The 22,208-nt window shown below is 36.6% G+C and overlaps 2 protein-coding genes across 2 annotated transcripts; both read right to left on the bottom strand.

The window, feature by feature from the left end:
• Positions 1–6,404: 6,404 nt before the first annotated feature.
• On the bottom strand, positions 6,405–7,367 carry LOC118523336 (olfactory receptor 9K2-like). The gene has a single exon (XM_036072839.2). The coding sequence runs from the start codon at positions 7,365–7,367 to the stop codon at positions 6,405–6,407; it is 963 nt and encodes a 320-aa protein (XP_035928732.1).
• A 9,392-nt stretch (positions 7,368–16,759) lies between these two features.
• Positions 16,760–17,722, bottom strand: LOC118523327 (olfactory receptor 9K2-like). The gene has a single exon (XM_036072832.2). The coding sequence runs from the start codon at positions 17,720–17,722 to the stop codon at positions 16,760–16,762; it is 963 nt and encodes a 320-aa protein (XP_035928725.1).
• Between the last annotated feature and the right edge of the window lie 4,486 nt (positions 17,723–22,208).

The following is a 22,208-nucleotide window of genomic DNA, read 5'->3' on the forward strand; positions in this document are numbered from 1 at the left end:
CATTTTGGAAGACAGTTTTTCAGTTTCATATAAAACTAAACATAAACATATATAATCCAGCAATTGTGCTCCTTGATATTTACCCAAACAAGTTGAAAACTCATGTCCACACAAGAACCTGCACATGAATGGTGAGTGAATAATAAACTGTGGTACATCCAGACAGTGGAATAATATTCAGCACTAAAAAGAAATGAGCAAAATCTTTCAAGCTGTGAAAGGACATGAGGGAACTGTAAATGCACATTACAAAGTGAAAGAAGCCAACCTGAAAAAGGTACATACTGCATGATTCCCACTATATAACATTTTTCAGTTATTGTATCTTTAAACTCCAGAATACTTTTTAAAAAAATTTTTTTATTGTTACATTAATCCCCATACATTACATCATTAGTTTTAGACGTAGTGTTCCATGATTCATTGTTTGTGCATAACACCCAGTGCTCCATGCAGAACGTGCCCTCTTTAATACCCATCACCAGGCTAACCCATCCTCCCACCCCCCTCCCCTCTAGAACCCTCAGTTTGTTTTTCAGAGTCCATCGTCTCTCATGGTTCGTCTACCCCTCCGATTTCCCCCCCTTCATTCTTCCCCTCCTGCTATCTTCTTCTTCTTTTTTTTTCTTAACATATATTGCATTATTTGTTTCAGAGGTACAGATCTGAGATTCAACAGTCTTGCACAATTCCTCAGAGGCATAACCTTAGGCTTGTGCATACTCTTGGATGTCAGCGGTTTTATTGGGCTAGCTTTGGCCATGTCCTCGCTTGATCATTTTGTTGAGTGATGTGTCTCTGTATGTTTTCCACCAGTAGAGAGATTCCACTAATTCTTCTTGTTCCATTGTTTTGAAAACATTGCGGGACATATATTTCTTTGCTATCTGATCCAATTGTTTTGGTCCCCTCTGCAAGGATAGTCTTTAAGTTCAGTCTTTGAGGTTTGCTCCAACCCTAGGAGGGCCTTCTTTGCTGTCTCCTTCCCTGGTTCTCTCTGGTAGACTTCTAGTTGGTTCTCAGTTAGCTTTTTGCTCTCATGGAGCTACCAACCTCTTCTTAATTGCTTATTACCAAATGTGTATTATGTTTGAGAGTCACTTATGCTTAAACTTTTCCATACTTTGTTCCAAATAAAGTCAGTTCACTTGAGGAGAGCCTTGGAGCCCTCTGTTATTATGGCCTGCTTCTCATTCTAGGTAAAACCTGTGTTCAACTGTTCTGGAACTGGAACAGGAGCAGTGACCCAGTTCTCTCAGAGTGACACTCTGGCTTTATGAGCAGGTTTCTGGGTGGGATCAGTAGCCTATGGTCTTCTAAGCTTAATCTCTCTTGGCAAAAAATCTCTATCCTTTGAACTGGAACAATGGGAATTGGAGGCCTATAATTCTTGGTCTATTATCCCTGGGGTAGAGCTTCTATTCTGTGAATGGGCCCTGGGTAAAGGAAGAGACTTCTAGACATTTTAGCTACTCTTGCCTTGAATAGAGCTTCTGCAATATGGAGCTGGAAGAAATAAGAAATGTTTTCAGCCTGCTACTCTCAAAGTGATATGGTAGCCCATGAGTGGGCTCTAGGGTAGGAGGAGCCCCTGTGTTCTTGTGTATACTTGCCTATGTACCACAGTTTATTATTCACATACCATACCAGAAAGGTATACTTTCTATCACACTAGGCTGAAAAGGGGAGGAAGGGGGTGGGAGTGGGCTCTGGCTCCAATACAGATGTTTGCATGTTCCTATTGGCTTTATTTACAATATCTAAAAAGTGAAAACACCTCAACTGCCCATCAATTTAAGTATGCATAAACAAAATTTGGTGTATGTGTACAATGGGAAATGGAATACTAATGAGCAATAAGAAGAATGAATTACTTACACACATGAAAAAGTGAATAAATTTCAAATGCATTTTACTCAGTTAAAGATAAGCCTGCCAGAAAAGAGTGCATATCATATGCAGGTTCAATAGATAGGTAGATAGATGATAGATGGATATGCAAAAAAAAAAAAAAAAAAATCAGATCACTGGTTATTTGGGAATGGGGTTCGAAGGAGACATGATCTAAATAGGGGCATGATAAATCTTTTAGAGGTGATGGAAAAGTTCTATATCGTGGGGCACCTGGCTGCCTCAGTCAGAAGAGGGGGCAACTCTAGATTTCAGGGTCATGAGGTCAAGCACCATGCTGTGTGTAGAGATTACTTAAATGAATAAAAAAAAGTAACTAAAAAAGTCTGTATCTTATTGTGGTGAGGGTTTCATTGATGTATAAAACTACCAAAACTCAGATTTGTATCCTCTGAATGAATATAGTTTATTTTACACCAGCTATTTCTCAATAGAGTGGTTGAGACAAGAATTGGGCAGATCTTGTCTTTTAGATCCAAGGTCTTGCATTTAAAAGCAATCACTCAGAAATGTCGTTTTTTGGGGGAGGGGAGGATTCAAGATTTAATTTTGGCCTAAAAACAGGAAACTACTGAAGGCATAGAAGATATTTATCACATAAAAAAATCTCAATTATAAAAGTAGGCTATAACTTTTAAGTATAATTGTTGTTAGTGTAGCGGTAGTTGAGTGAGGATTCACCACCATTAACACGATCATTTATTTTTTTGTTTTTTTAACACTATCATTTAAATTAAGAAAACTTTACTAGTTATCAACACAAAATTCAGCTATAGTTATAAATTCAATGGAAAGTCATTAGATGAGCTTGAAGAAGTTTCTTATGTGCATGATGTTTTAGACAAGGGTGGTTTTAAATCGCATAATTACAAAATCAAAATATTAACTATATATTATTAATATGATTTTGTACATGACTTGTACTACAACTTTGATTAGTTTATAAGCAGTCTTATAATGCATATATCAAATTCAGAGAATTATATATACATATATGTATTTATACATTTCTGTATGTATTTTGATTAATTTATATTAACATGCTAGATATCCTTCTTCAATATATCCCTGTTTTCAGAACTTACACTGTACAACACATGCATCCACCTTGAATCAAAAGTAAAATGAGAAGAGTAATTTCCTAACATGAGTGAGAACCGAATATACCTGAATGCAATTCCTGTAGCAATACAGAAATTTCTTGACACCGGGAAAAGAAAGAAAAAAGTCAGCATTGAAAAATTACTGTGCTAGAGGGGAGGGGGGTGGGGGGATGGGTTAGCCTGGTGATGGGTATTAAACAGGGCACGTTCTGCATGGAGCACTGGGTGTTATACGCAAACAATGAATCATGGAACACTACATCAATAACTAATGATGTAATGTATGGTGATTAATATAACATAATAAAATTTTAAAAAATGAAAATAAATAAATAAAGGTGGCGTATCCACTAAAAAAAAAAAAAAATTACTGCGCTTATCTTCTCATGGTAAGGTCTGTTAGCTTCTAGCTTAGCCTGAGGATTCTTTTCTGAGTCAGTTGGATGACACCGGACATACATTGTTCTAGGGAATGCTATATCCAGTGATCTTTCTTAGTGTTCCTCTCAAATATATCCTGGTGTGTGTGTGTGTGTGAGAGAGAGAGAGGGAGAGGAGTGTGCTAATGTTTGATTTTATGTGTATGTGTGTGTCCGATGGTGGTTGCGGGGACTACAGCACATGGTGCATATGGAGGAACATTGTTCTTCCTTGACAGTCAACACTACTGTTAGGGTCTTTTTACTCAGTTTGATAAAGGATTACTAATATACAGTGGACAAAGATTTAAAGAGTTAGGAGCCTCTACCATTTCAGGATTATTCCATTATAGGACTCAGGTGCTGCCTGAGGGCATCTGCATTTTATTCCCAGGGGAGGGTTGGTAAAATATGCCTCTTTCAACCTACATGTGTTTCTGCTTCATCTCAGGAAAGAAATAAGGCACAACCTTAGCAAAGTGAGCACTTATTTGAAAATCTTCATGAAGTTTTTCTACTTAGTGAGTCCCGTTTTCCCCAGTGATCTGTATTTTTAAAAATGTGAATGAAAGAGATGACATTTGTTAAGTGTAAGAGAGGATTCTTAGAGAAAGATGTAGGTAGAGAGATGAATAGTTATCATATCTGATGATAAGATACTATTTTGTATTTAATTGGAGGCTCTGTTACCTTTCTGGCCATTTTGCAATTTTTTCCATTAGTTGTCGCCAGAGAGAAAGGTAAATATTGAAATGACAAAGTAGTAGGCAGTTTCTCAAGCTCTGTCTATGGAAATGAAAACAGATACATTTGGAGACTTGGGGATGCTTCATGGCAGAGAGGGAAGGGAAAGGGGCAGAGAAAGTTACTGTCTTCCCCTCTCAGACTTAACAACAATAGCGTAGAAAGCAGGAGGAATGGACAAATCTGACAGCTGTTAAATATGTGAATTTAACAAATTTATATGAAATTTATGTAATTTAATCCAAGTAACTCCAAGATGTAGATACTGTTATGCAACCCATTTTACAGGAGAAAATAACAATGCAGAGATAGTATGTAACCAAAGTTACATTGGCAAACACAGAATTTGAAAGCTCAGTCTGGCACCTGAGCCTATTTTCTTAACTCTTAAGCTAACCATGAACTATTATTATCCTTATATTTTCTTCCTCATTTATGAGGTAGCATTGAGTCAGAGATGCTCAAACATTAGAAGTAATTATTTTTCTACCTCATTAACTTTTTATCAGCCATGGGTCAATATTCAGCATACTTTACCTGCCATTCTAAAGAGTGTCTCTTCTTCACTGTCTCTAATAAGACTGCCTTTGGTAAAGTCATCATAACCTCTTACTTGGACGATCACACACTTTCTGGGATTACCATCTTCTCCTTGTGAACACTTACCTTCCACAAAGCTACCAGTATGATTTTTGTAAAATGCCAATTTGAACACAATACTATCTTCCTAAAAATCCCCAATGCCTACCCCCTGTCTACAGAATAAAGATCAGTTTCCTTGGCTTGACATAGAGGTCTGCATGATTTCCATAAATTTCCTTTTAAGGCTCATCCCTCACTCTTTGTCTTGTGCATTACAAATCATTTATAAACTTCATGAAGTTTGCCATATAGTTATTTTCTCCCTTTGCATAGAAACCTATTTATTTCATGTTGCTTACTGCTATTTATTTATTTTTTTTTTTAAGATTTCATTCATTTATTTGACAGAGAGAGAGATAGCGAGAGCAGGAACACAAGCAGGGGGAGCGGGAGAGGGAGAAGCAGGCTTCCTGCCGAGCAGGGAGCCCGATGTGGGACCCGATCCCAGGACCCTGGGATCATGACCTGAGCTGAAGGCAGATGCTTAACGACTGAGCCACCCAGGCGCCCTGCTATTTATTTTTAAAATGTGCTTAGGAAGTGTTCCCTGACCATTAGGACCACTCCCTTTAAGAGGTTGCACTCTTTTTGTGTTTTCTATAAATGTCTTTATCACTGGGTTTCCATATGGCATTTTGGTTCTCTGGTCAGTTATTTCCCCCTGATTTCATGGTGAGCTAAGTACCAAAATTTTTACGTAGAGAATTTCATAGGGCAAAAAGTGCATCAGAATTTCAATAATTAATTAATTCTCACTAAGCTATATATAACAAAAAATGAATTATCTTTATTTTTGGTTCATTTTCATTACAGTTTTCTTGTGAAGAGGGAGGATTTGCAAGAATAATTGATCTAAGGGCTCCTGGGTGGCTCAGTTGGTTAAGCGACTGCCTTTGGCTCAAGTCATGATCCTGGAGTTCCGGAATCAAGTCCTGCATTGGGCTCTCTGCTCAGCAGGGAGTCTGCTTCTCCCTCTGACCCTCCCGCCCCCATGCTCTCTCGCTCTCATTCTCTCTCTCAAATAAATAAATAAAATCCTTAAAAAAAGAATAATTGATCTAATCCAGAGAAACCATTAAATAAGTGTGTCAATCTTTCAGCCTCTGGATAACTGAGCAACTCACAGGTCACCCTTAAGACTCTGTATGCTCTAGAGTGTCTGTTTCTCTCATCCAAAACTCAAAAAGATTTCTTCAGTAAACCTGATATTTTGTTCTGTCTTATTATATCAGATTTTGTTACATCTACCAATTATATACATTATATAACATTTGTTACTGACTTAAGATAAACAATACATCCCAACATCATCCTTAGAGAGCCAGTAACAAACTTGGAATATATTTTTCCTAAAATCAAATTACATGGCAAACACGATATTTATCCAAATGAAGATGAAGTACAGAGAAAGCCATTCCACTACAAAATCAACAGTCAGAAAAAAATATCGTCTATACGTATTCGTCAACTGTAAGTACATGGGATTCAAATAAATAAACTTTCTAAAATTAAATATTTCAAAATCATTGGCTGCATTCTTTACATTGATGCCTTCCCAAATTGTCATAATATTCAGGCCTTTCAGTTATATCACTGTTAATATAGAATTAAATAAAAATATTTTCTTCCCCAGGATCTTTCTCAGAGCTTCTTTGACATCTTTGTTTCTCAGGGAGTAAATCAAAGGATTCAACATGGGAGTGACTAAGGCGTAACATAAAGAAGCCACTTTACTTGGCTCAGGAAATCTGTCAGGGATGAAATACATAAAAGTGATGGCACCATACAGTACACTCACGACTCCTAGGTGAGAGCTGCAAGTGGAGAAGGCTTTCTTACGTCCCTCAGTGGATCTTATCTTTAGAACCGTGGATACAATATACATATAGGACACAATAATGACAATTATGGTAGGCAAAATAATAATGCTGCATAAGAAAAAGGAAACCATCTTATGAAAGTAGAGATCAGAGCAAGAAATCCTTTGAAGTGGACGGTAATCACAGTAAAAGAGGTCGATGGCTCGGGAAGCACAAAAGGACAAAGTAAATGTCACGCTGGTCAAAACAATCAAGCTGACACAGCCACAAAAATAGGAACCAGCCACCAACTGAATGCAGAGACGAGCTGACATCTGGACAGAGTAGAGGAGTGGGTTGCAGATGGCAATGAAGCGGTCGTAAGCCATGGCTGCCAGGAGAAATCCCTCAGCCACAATGAACAAGGCAAAGAGAAAGAGCTGGGTCATACAGCCTGCAAAGGAGATGGACTTGCTCTCAGACCAGAAGTTGATCATAGCCTTGGGTGCAATAACAGAAGAATAGAAAAGGTCAATGAAGGAGAGGTTGCCTAGGAAGAAATACATTGGCGTGTTCAGCCGCAGATCAGTCATAATAATGGTCATCATCCCAACATTCCCTAGAAGGATCATGGCATACACAAGCAGAAAGAGCAGGAAGAGGAGAATGTGGAGTTCTGGGCGGACCCTGAAGCCTACAAGAATGAAGTCAGTCACTTCTGAGTGATTGTTTGTCCCCCTCTCACCCATGGCAGAAACCTGCTGAGAGACACAAAGAAAAATAAACAAATGAACTCTGGGCCTTGATCCTAGCTCCAAATAATCTTACAGTGTTAGGATTTATAAAGTTATTCTATAGTCATTAGTCATTAACCTTATAAATTATTGTGACTTAAATTTAAGCCAATTGCAACTGATGATGACTCGAAGATTAATTTTATGGCTGTGTTCCTACAAGCAGTGGAATTAGATCTTTTTCTTCTGAGTCTAATGCAATGCAGTTTCACTCAAATCCTTTCACATTTGCAAATGTCTCTTCTGTGTCTGTTTCTGACTCATGATTTATGCAATAAATTCAATGCCAGGAAAACAGTGTTTTCAAGAGAGCAGAAATAATTTAATAAATGACTTTTGGGAAGTAATTCTGGAGTCTGGGTTTGGAGATATTAGGGATCGCCTACTTTAGGAAAACTTAACTTTGAAGCTTTAGTTTAAATTACATACCAGCAGATATAAAGAAAGTCACTAAATTTAAAAACAACTTAAGAGGGGGGCGCCTTGGTGGCTCAGTTGGTTAAGCGTCTGACTCTTGGTTTCAGCTCAGGTCATGATCTCAGTGTCGTGAGATCGAGCCCCCTATTTGGGCTCTGCACTCAGCAGGGAGTCTGCCTGTGCCTCCCCCTCCCTCCACTTGCACATTCTCTCTCTCTCTCAAATAAATAGATAAATAAAATCTTAAAAAAAAACAACTTAAGAGATACAATTGTTTTTTGTGGGTAATGGAAACTTTGAATTCTGATGTAAGTTATTTACTCACTAAGATCAAGGTTGTCCACAACAAACACAAAAATTAGTTCTAGCAGTTTTGGGGTGGAGTCCTTTGGGTTTTCCACATAAAGTATCATATCATCTGCAAAGAGTGAGAGTTTGACTTATTCTTTGCCAATTCAGATGCCTTTTATTTCTTTTTGTTGTCTGATTGCTGTGGCTAGGACTTCTAATACTATGTTGAATAGCAGTGGTGATAGTGGACATCCCTGCTGTGTTCCTATCCTTAGGGGGAAAGCTCTCAGGTTTTCCCCATTGAGAATGATATTCACTGTGGGTTTTTCATAGATGGCTTTTATGATATTGAGGTATGTACCCTCTATCTCTATGCTCTGAAGAGTTCTGATCAAGAAACGATGCTGTACTTTGTCAAATGCTTTTTCTGCATCTATTGAGAGGATCATGATTCTTGTTCTTTCTTTTATTAATGTATTGTATAACATTGATTGATTTATGGATGTTGAACCAACCTTGCAGCCCAGTGATAAATCCCACTTGGTTGTGGTGAATAATCCTTTTAATGTACTGTTGGATATTATTGGCTAGTATTTTGGTGAGAACACTCCAAAACTGCTAGAACTCATACAGGAATTTGGTAAAGTGGCAGGATATAAAATCAATGCACAGAAATCAGTGGCATTCCTACACACCAACAACAAGACAGAAGAAAATTAAGGAGTTGATCCCATTTACAACTGCACCCAAAACCATAATATACCTAGGAATAAATCTAACCAAAGAGGCAAAGAATCTGTACTCAGAAAACTATAAAATACTCATGACAGAAATTGAGGGAGACACAAAGAAATGGAAAAACGTTCCATGCTCATGGATTGGAAGAACAAATATTGTGAAGATGTCAATGCTACCTAGAGCAATCTACACATTCAATGCAATCCCTATCAAAATACCATCCACTTTTTTCAAAGAAATGGGGAAAATAATCCTAAAATTTGTATGGAACCAGAAAAGACCCCGAATAGCCAGAGGAATGTTGAAAAAGAAAAGCAAAGCTGACGGCATCACAATTCCGGACTTCCAGCTCTATTACAAAGCTGTCATCATCAAGACAGTATGGTACTGGCACAAAAACAGACACATAGATCAATGGAACAGAATAGACAGCTCAGAAATGGACCCTCAACTCTATGGTCAACTCATCTTCGACAAAGCAGGAAAGAATGTCCAATGGAAAAAAGACAGTCTCTTCAACAAATGGTGTTGGGAAAATTGGACAGCCACAAGCAGAAGAATGAAATGGGACCATTTCCTTACACCACACACAAAAATAGACTCCAAATGGTTGAAAGACCTCAATGTGAGACAGGAGTCCATCAACATCCTAAAGGAGAACACAGGCAGCAACCTCTTCGACCTCAGCCACAGCAACTTCTTCCTAGAAACATCGCCAAAGGCAAAGGAAGCAAGGGCAAAAATGAACTATTGGGACTTCAGCAAGATAAAAAGTTTCAGCACAGCAAAGGAAACAGTCCACAAAACCAAAAGACAACCGACAGAATGGGAGAAGATATTTGCACATTACACATCAGATAAAGGGCTAGTATCCAAAATTATAAAGAACTCATCAAACTCAACACCCAAAGAACAACTAATCCAATCAAGAAATGGGCAGAAGACATGAACAGACATTTTTCCAAAGAAGACATCCAAGTGGCCAACAGACACATGAAAAAGTGCTCAACATCGCTCGGCATCAGGGAAATCCAAACCAAAACCTCAATGAGATACCACCTCATACCAGTCAGAATGGCTAAAATTAACAAGTCAGGAAATGACAGATGTTGGCGGGGATGCGGAGAAAGGGGAATCCTCCTACACTGTTGGTGGGAATGCAAGCTGGTGCAGCCACTCTGGAAAACAGTATGGAGGTTCCTCAAAAAGTTCAAAATAGAGCTACCATACGACCCAACAATTGCACTACTAGGTATTTACCCCAAAGATACAAATGTAGGGATCCGAAGGGGTACGTGCACCCTGATGTTTATAGCAGCAATGTCCACAATAGCCAAACTATGGAAAGAGCCAAGATGTCCATTGACAGATGAATGGATAAAGAAGAAGTAGTGTATATATATATATATATATATATATATATATATATATATATATGTATACACACACACACACACACACACACACACACACACACACACACAATGGAATACTATGCAGCCATCAAAAGGAATGAAATCTTGCCATTTGCAACGACGTGGATGGAACTGGAGGGTGTTATGCTGAGCAAAATAAGTCAATCAGAGAAAGACATGTATCATATGACCTCACTGATATGAGGAATCCTTAATCTCAGGAAACAAACTGAGGGTTGCTGGAGTGGTGGGGGGTGGGAGGAATGGGGTGGTGGGTGATAAACATTGGGGAGCGTATGTGCTATGGTGAGCACTGTGAATTGTGTAAGACTGCTGAATCACAGACCTGTACCTCTGAAATGAATAACACATTATATGTTAAAAAAAAGAAGAAGATAGTAGGAAGGGAGAAATGAAGGTGGGGAAATTGGAGGGGGAGACGAACCAGGAGAGACTATGGACTCTGAGAAACAAACTGAGGGTTCTAGAGGGGCGGGGGTGGGGGGGATGGGTTAGCCTGGTGATGGGTATTAAAGAGGGCACGTTCTGCATGGAGCACTGGGTGTTATGCACAAACAACGAATCATGGAACACTACATTAAAAACTAATGATGTAATGTATGGTGATATAACATAATAAAAAAAAAGAAGAAGATAGTAGGAAGGGAGAAATGAAGGGGGGAAATCAGAGGGGGAGACGAACCATGAGAGACTATGGACTCTGAGAAACAAACTGAGGGTTCTAGAGGGGCGGGGGGTGGGGGGATGGGTTAGCCTCGTGATGGGTATTAAAGAGGGCATGTATTGAATGGAACACTGGGTGTTATACGCAAACAATGAATCATGGAACACTACATCAAAAACTAATGATGTAATGTATGGTGATTAACATAACATAATAAAATTTAAAAAAGAGAGAAAAAAAAGAAACAAACAGAAGATCATAGGGGAAAAGAGGAAAAAAACAAAACAAGACAAAACTAGAAAAGGATATAAACCATAAGAGATTCTTAATCATAGGAAACAAACTGAGAGTTGCTGGAGAGGAGAGGGGTCAGGGGATGGGGTAACTGGGTGATGGACATTAAGGAGGGCATGTGATGTAATGAGCACTGGGTATTATATAAGACTGATGAATCACTGACCTCTACCTCTGAAACCAATAATACATTATATGTTAATTAATTGAATTTAAGTTAAAAAATATATTTTAAAAAAAGGATTCTGTTTGCTTTGAGAAGCCCTTCATGTCACTTCTCAGGGGTATAACCTTAGGCTTGTTCATACTCTTGGATGGCAGTGGTTTTATCATGCTAGCTGCTGTGTCTTCCCCTGATTATTTTATTGGATATGTCTCTGTAGGTTTCCTACCCAGCAGGGAGGTTCCATTAATTCTTCTTTTGTTCTATTGTTTTGAAAACATTGTGGGATATATATTTCTCTATTGTCTGATATAATTATTTTGGTCCCCTCTGCAAGGATAGTCTTTAAGCCCAGTCTTTGAGGTTTGTTCCAACCCTAAGGGGACCTTCTTTGCTGTCTCCTTCCCCGGTTCTTTCTGGTAGACTTCTAGTTGGTCTACAATTGGCTTTTTGCTCTCACGGAGCTACCAACCTCTCTTAATTGCTTATCACCAAATGTGTATTAGTTTGAGAGTCCCTTATGCTTATGCTTGAACTTTCCCACACTTTGTTCGAAATGATGTCAGTTCATGGCCTGCCTTTAATTCTAGGTAAAACTTGTGTTCAACTCTTCTGGAACTGGAACAGGAGCAGTGGCCCAGTTCTTTCAGAGTGACACTCTGGCTCTATGAACAAATTTCTGGATGAGGTCGGTAGCCTATGGTCTTCTAAGCTTATCTCTTGGCAAAAAATCTCTGTCCTTTGAACTGGAGCAACTGAAATTGAGGCCCCATTATTCCTGACCTATCATACCTAGGGTAGAGCTTCTACCCTATGAATAGGCCCTGCGTAAAGGAAGAGATTTCTAGATATTTTAGGCACTCTTGCCTTGAATAGAGCTTCTGAAACTTGGAGCTGGAAGAAATAAGAAATGTTTTCAGCCTGCCACTCTCAAGGTGATATGGTAGCCCATGACTGGAATCTAGGAGAAAAGGAGCCCCTATGTTCTTGTCTGCACTTGCCTATGTGCTTCTTATCATGCTGGGCTGGGAGAGGAGAGGGAAGGAGTAGGCTCTGGTTCAAAAACGTACATGTGAGTGTTCCTATAGGCTTTATTCACAATATTTAAAAGGTGGAAACACCTCAATTACCCGTCAATTTAAGAATGCATAAACAAAATTCGGCGATATGTATACAATGGGAAATGGAATACTACTGAGCAACAAAAAGAATGAATTACTTAAATAGATGACAAAATAAATAAATTTCAAATTCATTTTACTCAGTTCAGGAAGCCTACAAGAAAAGAGTACATACAGTATGCAGATTATATATAGACATATGCAAAACATATCAGAGTTGGACAGAGGCATGGACTAACAAGGGGCATGATAAATCTTTTAGAGGTGATGGAAAGTTCTATATCTTGTGGTGATGGTTTTATTGATGTATAAATTGTTCAAACTCACGGAATTGTACACTCTGAATAAACACAGTTCATTTCACACAATTATCCTTCAATAAAATATCTGAGAAAAAGTAATGGGCTGAGGTGTTTTGTTTTGTTTTTTTTTTTTTTTGATCCTAAGACTTCATTTTAGAGTAATGACTCAGAAATGTCTTTTCTTTTTTTTCTTTCTTACTTTCTTTCTTTTTTGGGGGGGGACTGAAGATTTAATTTGGGCCTAAAACACAGGAATCTACTGAAGGTAATAGAAGATATTTATATAAAAAATCTCAATGCAAAAAGTAAGCTAAAACCTTTTAGTATAATTGTTGTTAGTGTAGCAGCAGTTAAGTGAGGGTTTACCACCATTAACATTATTATTTAAATTAAGAAAACTTTACTAGTGGGTGCCTGGGTGGCTCAGTTGGTTAAACGTCTGCCTTAGGCTCAGGTAATGATCTCAGGGTCCTCGTATCAAGCCCTGAGTTGGGCTCCCTGCTCAGTGGGGAGTCTGCTTGTCCCGCTCCCTCTACCCCACCCCCTGCTCATGCCCTCTCTCTGTCTCTCTCTCTTAAATAAATAAAATCTCAAAAAAAAAAAAGAGAAAATTTCACTAGTTATTGACACTACAGTCAGCTATAATTATACATTTAGTGGGAAGTCATTAGATGAGTTTGACGAAGTTCCTTACATGAATAATATTTTAGATAAGGGTGTTATTTAAGTACTAGCCATGATGTTTTTAACAAACCTAGTAATTCCCAAATCAAAATATTAGCTATATAGTATTAAAATGACTTTTTACATGACTTACACTACAACTTTGATTCTTATGAGCAGCCTTATAATGCATACATCATATTTAAAGAATTACATGTATATATACATTTATGTGTATGTATGCTTTTATGCATATATTTTTTATTAATCTATATTAACATGCTAGTTATTATTATTATTTTTCAATCTCATCCCTGCTTTCAGGACTACTCTGTATAGCACATGAATGTTACTGGAATTGAAAAATAAAATGAGAAGAGCAAGTTCTAAACAAGAAGAGAATATACTTGAATGTAATTCCTGTAGCAATGACAGAAATTAATTGACATCATGAAAAGAAAGGAAAAAGTCAGCGTTGAAAAATTACCGTATATATCTTCTTGTGGTGAAGTCTGTTGGCTTCTAGCTTAGCCTGAGGATTCTTTTCTGAGTCAGCTGGATGACACTGAACATATATTGCTCTGGGAGTGGTATAAGCAGTGATTGTTCTTGGTGTTCTTCTCAAAGGTATCCTGGGGTGTGTGTATGTGTGTGTGTGTGTGTGTGAGAGAGAGAGAGAGAGAGACAGAGACATAGACAGAGACAAAAAGACAGAAACAGAGGGACAGAGACCATGATTATGTTTGTATTGAAGTGTATGTGTGTGTCAGATGGTAGTTGCGGGGGCTGCAGCACACGGTGCATAGAGAGGAACATTGTTCTCCTAACAGTCAACACTATTGTTAGGGTCTTTTTCCTCAGTTTGATAAAGGATTACTAATATCCAATGGATGATGATTTAAAGGATGAAGAGCTTCTTTCATTGCTGGCTCATTCCATTATAGGACTCAGAGTATTGACATGAAGGATTCTGCATTTTACTCATGGGGTAGGGTTTGTAAAATACGCCTCTTTCAACCTAAAATCTTTCTGCTTCATCTCAGAAGAGACAAGATACAACCGTAGCACTTACCTTAAAATCCTCATGAAGTTTTTCTACTTAGTGAGTCCTTTGTTTTCCCCAGTAATCTGTATTTTAAAAAAATGTGGGTGAAAGAGGTGACATTTATTGAAATATTAGAGAGGATTCTTAGAGAAAGACATGAGTAGAGAGATGAATAGATATCGCATTTGATGATAAGATACTGTTTTGCATTTAATTGGGGGCTCTGTTCTTTTTGTTTGTTTTGAATATTTTCTATTAGTTCTCAGCAAAAAGAAAAATAAAGACTGAAAGAACAAGGTAAGATAACTCAAGCTCTGTCTATGGAAATGAAAACATAGGTACTCCTGGGGACTTGGGAATGCCTCATGGCAGAGGAGGGAAAGGGGCAGAGAAAGTTACTGTTTTCCTCTCTCAGACTTAACATTGATAGTATTAAAGACATGAAGAAAGAACAAATCTGGCACCAGTAAATATAAAGATTTAATAAATTTGTATGAAATTTATGTAATTTAATCATTCAAGTAACTCTGAGATGTAGATACTGTTATACACCCCATTTTACAAGAGGAAATTACAATATGAAGATACTATGTAACTTGCCCAAAGCTCCATTGACAAACACGGAATTTGAAAGCTCAGTTTGACACACCTGAGCTTATTTTTTTAACTCTTAAGTTAACAATGAACTATTATTACTCAGATTTTCTTCCTCGTTTTATGAGGTAGCATTTCTCCAGCAGAGATGCTCAAACATTAAAAGTCATTACTCACTTTTACATCATTCTCATTTTATCAATCATCAGTCAATATTCAACTTACTTTACCTGCCATTCTAGTCTCTCCTTCACTGTCCCTAAGAAGACTGCCTTTAGTAAAGCTATCATAACCTCTTAATTGGACTATCACACACTTTCTAAGACTACTGTCTTCTCCTTGTGAATCTTTATCTTCCATAAAGCTATCAGTATGATTTTTGTGAAGAGCCAAGTTGAACAAAATACTGTCTTTCTTCAAAACATCAAAAACTTATGATGTACTATATGGCGACTAACATAACATAATAAAATAAAACTAAAAAAAAAAAAAGAAAAGAAGTAGAAAAATAAAAATAAAAATAAAAAATAAATTTAAAAAAATCCTCAATGCTTACCCCCTGTCTACAGAATAAAGGTCATCTTCCTTGGCTTGACATAGAGGTCTGCATGATTTCCATGAATTTCCTTTAAAGGCTCATCCCTTACTCTCTGTCTTATGCATTACAAATGACTTCTCAAACTTCATGCAGTTCACCATATAGTTATTTAATTCTCTTTGCACAGAAACCCATCTATTTCATCTTGCTCAATTCTATTTTTAAAAATGTATCGAGGAAGATTTCACTGACCATCAAGACCTTTCACATCTAAAGGCTGCACTCTTTTTGTATATTCTATAAATGTCTTTTTCACTGGGTTTCCATGTGGCATTTTAGTTCTCTAGCCAGCTATTTTCTCCTCACCTGATTGTGAGCTGAAGGACAGAAATTATTTATACCTAGAGATTTTCATACACCAAAATGTATATCAAAATTCAATAAATATCAATTTGGTGTATTAATTCTAAGGCATATAGAACAAAAAATGAATCATCTTTATTTTTGTTTCATTTTCATTACAGTTTTCTTGTCAAAAACGAGGATTTTCAAGAATAATTTGTGCCACAGAAAACTGTGAAATACGTGTGTCACTCATTGAGCCTCTGAACAATTAAGAGTGACTCACACGTCACCCTTAGGACTGTGTGTACTGCAGAGTATCTGATTCTCTCACGCACTCAAAAAGATTTCTTCAGTAAATCTGATATTTTGTTCTGTCTTCTTATCAGATTTTGTTACTTCCACCAATTATATACATATTACATAACACTTGTTACGGATTCAAGATAAACAATACATCCCAACATCATCCTCAGAGTTCCAGCAGCAAACTTAGAATACATTTTCCCTAAAATAGAAATACACAGCAATCATTATCTTTACCCAAATGAAGATGAAGTACGGAGAAAGCCATTCCACTCCAAAATCAACAGTCAGGAAAAATATCGTCCAAATGTATTTGTTAGCTGTAAGTACATGGGATTCAAATAAACTTTCTAAAATTAAATATTTCAAAATCATTGGCTGCATTCTTTGCATTGATGCCTTCCCAAATTGTCATAATATCCAAGCCTTTCAGTTATATCACTGTTAAGATAGAATTAAATAAAAATATTTTTTTCCCCAGGATCTTTCTCAGAGCTCCTTTGACGTCTTTGTTTCTCAGGGAGTAAATCAAGGGATTCAACATGGGAGTGACTAAGGTGTAACATAAGGAAGCCACTTTACTCAGCTCAGGAAATCTGTCAGGGATGAAATACATAAAAATGATGGCACCATACAGTACACTCACGACTCCTAGGTGAGAGCTGCAAGTGGAGAAGGCTTTCTTACGTCCCTCAGTGGATCTTATCTTTAGAACCGTGGACACAATATACATATAGGACACAATAATGACAATTATGGTAGGCAAAATAATAATGCTGCATAAGAAAAAGGAAACCATCTTATGAAAGTAGAGATCAGAGCAAGAAATCCTTTGAAGTGGACGGTAATCACAGTAAAAGTGGTCGATGGCTCGGGAAGCACAAAAGGACAAAGTAAATGTCACGCTGGTCAGAACAATCGAGCTGACATAGCCACAAAAATAGGAACCAGCCACCAACTGAATGCAGAGACGAGTTGACATCTGGACAGAGTAGAGGAGTGGGTTGCAGACGGCAATGAAGCGGTCGTAAGCCATGGCTGCCAAGAGAAATCCCTCAGCCACAATGAACAAGGCAAAGAGAAAGAGCTGGGTCACACAGCCTGCAAAGGAGATGGACTTGCTCTCAGACCAGAAGTTGATCATAGCCTTGGGTGCAATAACAGAAGAATAGAAGAGGTCAATGAAGGACAGGTTGCCTAGGAAGAAATACATTGGTGTGTTCAGCCGCGGATCAGTCATAATAATGGTCATCATCCCAACATTCCCTAGAAGGATCATGGCATACACAAGCAGAAAGAGCAGGAAGAGGAGAATGTGGAGTTCTGGGCGGACCCTGAAGCCTACAAGAATGAAGTCAGTCACTTCTGAGTGATTGCTTGTCCCCCTCTCACCCATGGCAGAAACCTGCTGAGAGGCACAAGGAAAAATAAACAAATGCAATCCAGGCTTTGTTCCTAGTGACATAAATAGTTTCTTAAATGTAGAATAAATTATTTGCATCTTAATTAAATATTGCATATAAAATAATTCTAATGTCATGAAGAATCAAGAATTTGCATAGATAATACTAGACTTACGAAACTGATATTCAGTTATTAATCAGTCAAAGAAATTCCTGGGTTATTGTATTTAAATCATAATTTTGTTGAGAGTTCAGCCAGTAAGTAGCATTTAATATTGTCTAATTTTAATCACATTTGAAATTTCTATTTTTAACATTTTTGTAGTTAAGGAATTTTCATGATCTAAAATAGGAGTGTTACGAAAATCTAAAATAATAGAGATGTTACATGTAATCTCTATGACATTGTTTGTAGCCTATGATAGTCCAGTGTTAGAATCATTACATGACAATAATAAATATATTTTAAAATGTTGTTACCTTATTTACTTCAGTTTCTTTAGTTTTCATTATTACTGTATCCATCTTTGAAAATAGAGTAAAAATAAATGTTATTTGTATGTTAAAATTAATAAAATTTAAAAACCACTTATATTATGTTACATAAAATGCTCTAAAGCTCTTTCTAAATAAATGGTCATTTCCTCAGATCAAGCCCATTCCCCCAAATAAGGCATTTTTTTTTGCCTCATTATAAATATTTTACTTCCACTAGTAATTGTTTAATTAAAATATTCCGTAATCAGTTAGCTCTTTTTCTGAAGCAGGGGGAAGCTGATGAACATTCTAGTTCTTACACTGCAATAATGACTTTCTAGCAAAGTTGCATCAATTCATGGGATCTTGCTCTTTAGTCAGGGCAAGTATATTTAAGGAATATATATAAAGGAAAGTTCCTTTTGTAAATTCTAGTAGGCTTTATATGTCTTAAAATAAGGCTAATGAGATAACCATGGGTATTAAGGGACCTTAGTAACTCTGTCATCTAGGGTCCATCATCATTTGTTTGAATATCAACAGTGGTTGTTTATGATGGTCTTACTTATTTTTAGTCCTGTGAAATCTTTCTTCCGGATATTTCAACATTAAGGTTTTGCTCATCATCTGATTGATTCCATTGGGAGAGGAGTAATCTTAAAATCAATTATGGAGACATAAGTACAGGCTCGAGGGCTGTTGTCCATGAGGACTGTAGTAACCTCAGATACAAACAAATAATCTAATAATAGTCCAAGTACAAGGAACTTTTCCTTTTAATTGTATGTATCCTTTGGGAAATTTCTTCGGACTTAATTTTTTTCATCGACAAAGAAAAACTTTCTGGTAATTGTCATAGCATATATATTAGTAGGCACAGAGAAACAGATTTAAAAGTTTGTACTATATGAGAAAAGTGCTGGATAAGTGAATATTTTTAATTATGTAGTAAATTACATTTATTATAATTCAAAAAAGACAAAAATTAACTCCAACTTATGGTTTACCTGTATTTCTTGATGTAGACATATTTCATGATATGATGAATATCCTGTAAATCACAATCTCAAAGTCAGATAATGTTTTGTGATTTCTCTGCTTTCCTATATTCAAATACTAAACAATTAGAAAATAAAAGAAATAATAGCATTCAATAAAATTATTTTAAAATTCCTTAGTGAAATATTTTAAAATACATTAACTATTTTGTGATGAAAAGACTACATTAAAACCATAGACATAATACTCTACTTAATGAGCCTAATATTTTGAGGATGCCGAATTTTTGTGCTAAATATTTCCATAAATTAATTGTAATCCTACTTTTTAAATCCTCTTTTAATTAAAAGTTATTTCTAGAATTTATCTAGAATTTTTCAGTGTATGGAATACAAAATGATATAGGGCAAGACCTCATTATAATACAGTATCAGTAAAAGTTTGGTCATTGTAGGAAGAACAAACAGGTTAGTTACTTGAAACAGGAAAATATTAATTAAGATGAATTGAGGCCTATCAATTTGGAAGGGCTGGAGGAATTTCTGAGTGACACTCTTTTTCTTAAGATTTATTTATTTTAGAGAGAGAGAAAGAGTGCACGTGCACACGTATGCGCGAGCAGGGGGAGGGGCAGAGGGAGAGGGAGAGAACCTCAAGCAGATACTCCCTGCTGAGTCCTGGCATAGCTTGATCTCAGGATCCAAGATCAAGACCTGAGCCAAAATCAGGAGTCGGTTGCTTAACTGACAGAGCCACCCAGGTGCTCCTGGGTGACTCTCTTAAAATGACCCTTAGGGCAATTTAGGATTACCTCACAGAGAGAGGTTCCCATTGGAGATACAATTTAAAAATACAGCACCTTAACTATGATGCAGGGGTCAGATACAAGGAAGCAAAAAGATGTCACTACTTCCTCATCCATCAAAATTGCTTCTCTAGGAAGTTGGGGATTCAACAATGCTGCAGAGTAAAGCCCATATGTTTCCACAACTTGTCTACCGGTAGAAAAAAAGTCAAAATGAACAGAAAGTCGATCCCCAAGTCATTGTTCCATTCTAAATTCAGAGTTTGTGTAGATCTAACTGGTAAGACAAAATCTGGGTCAAGAACCCTTGTGGCAGGATACATTTGGTGAACTTTCCAACTTCTCCATCTAGAAAGCACATGACATAGAGCTTGAATATCTAATCTGTAAAATATATGAGAATCTAATATACTATTTTTATCCTTAAGCTACCCACAATAGCATTAGTAATAATGACATGCTATTTTTTACAACTACATAAGAGCCACTTACTGTCATTCACAATAGATGGAACATAAACCCTCAACAAATTCACTGATCGAAATCATTCGGTGTATGCTCTTAATCATAGTCAACCTAATGTAGAAATCAAATGGATTTTTAGTAAGTGTTTGTTTCTAATGTCCATGCCCATAAACTTTTCTAGTTATCTACCAAATTAAATTTTGATTTAGTTTGAACTAAATTATAATGAATTATGATATATCTAACTTTTGTAAGAAAAAGTAGTACTTGGAGGGATATACAAAGCCTTACTTGTAAATATGAAGAAAGGCAGGGACATCTACATCTTAATAATAATAATCTTCTTAATAATGTGAAATAGAAAACAAGTCAAAACAAAACAAAAAAAGAAAATAAATAATATAGATAAAATTACTTAGAAAAAATATGCATGATATAGGCTAGTCACATGACTTTAACATAGATTCTTTGAAAAATTAATAGTGTGTATAAAATCCTAGCCAATTTAATAAGGGAAAAGAGCAACATTAAATCACAAGGATCGAGGCACCTGAGTGGCTCAGTCCGTTAAGCGTGTGCCTTTGGCTCAGGTCATGATCCCAGGGTCCTGGGATTGAGCCCCACGTCAGGCTCCCTGCTCAGTGGAGAGCCTGCTTCTCCCTCTTCCTCTGCCTATGGCTCTGCCTACTTGTGCTTTCTCTCTGTCTGTCAAATAAATAAATAAAATCTTTTTTTTTTTTTAAAGATTTTATTTATTTATTTGAGAGAGAATGAGAGACAGAGAGCATGAGAGGGAGGAGGGTCAGAGGGAGAAGCAGACTCCCTGCCGAGCAGGGAGCCCGATGCGGGACTCGATCCCGGGACTCCAGGATCATGACCTGAGCCGAAGGCAGTCGCTTAACCAACTGAGCCACCCAGGCGCCCAATAAATAAAATCTTTAAAAAAAAAATCACAAGGATCAGGAATGAAAAGGGGATGACGCTACAGATTCTTCTGATATTAAAAAAACATTTTTAGCAAAAATTGATGATTTTTAAATAAAAATACTTTAAATAGAATAAAATTATGTGTAAAAGATAAATATGAATTTTAAAATATCTATTAAAGAAACTGAATCTTTATTAATGATATTCCTATGAAGAATAAATGACTTCACCAGTGTTTACCTGCAAACATTTAAGAAAGAAGTAAGATCATTTTTACATAAACTCTGTCAGAAATAGTCATAAAGGAAATATTCTCCTACTATATTTATGAGTCTCTCGTAAGTGTCATATGGACATTAAACTAAAAAATTATAGACAAATCTTACTCATAAAATTAACTTCAAAAGTTCTAAACAGAATATTAATAAATAAAATGCTTCAATAAAAAAAGAGAAGTGTATGTTTATACTGCAAATGCTAAGGTAATTCAATAAATTTTAAAAAATGGATTTAAGATATTTTCCACACCTAATTGTGAAAGAATGGCTACCATAGATTTGTCTTCCATCACAAAACAATTAAACTCTGGAGCAAATATATGAACCAAATATTTTTAGAGATTGTGTAAGTGGTGAATGACTGTAATTCCTGAGAAAAGGAAACAAATCAGGAGGAAAAGATTTTAAACATGAATACATAGCAATAGAAAAAATCAAACCTAAGATTGAGTTAAAAAGGAAAAATAATGAACAGGTATTCAGTGACAACTGAGAAAATATTACCCATGTAACTGGACGAAGAGGGGC

Source organism: Halichoerus grypus, chromosome 6 (genome assembly GCF_964656455.1).
Source record: "Halichoerus grypus chromosome 6, mHalGry1.hap1.1, whole genome shotgun sequence".
Lineage (NCBI taxonomy): Eukaryota > Metazoa > Chordata > Mammalia > Carnivora > Phocidae > Halichoerus > Halichoerus grypus.

Bases quoted from the DNA above. Each gene is read 5' to 3' on its own strand.
- LOC118523336 (XM_036072839.2), bottom strand. From the start codon at position 7,367: ATGGGTGAGAGGGGGACAAACAATCACTCAGAAGTGACTGACTTCATT.
- LOC118523327 (XM_036072832.2), bottom strand. From the start codon at position 17,722: ATGGGTGAGAGGGGGACAAGCAATCACTCAGAAGTGACTGACTTCATT.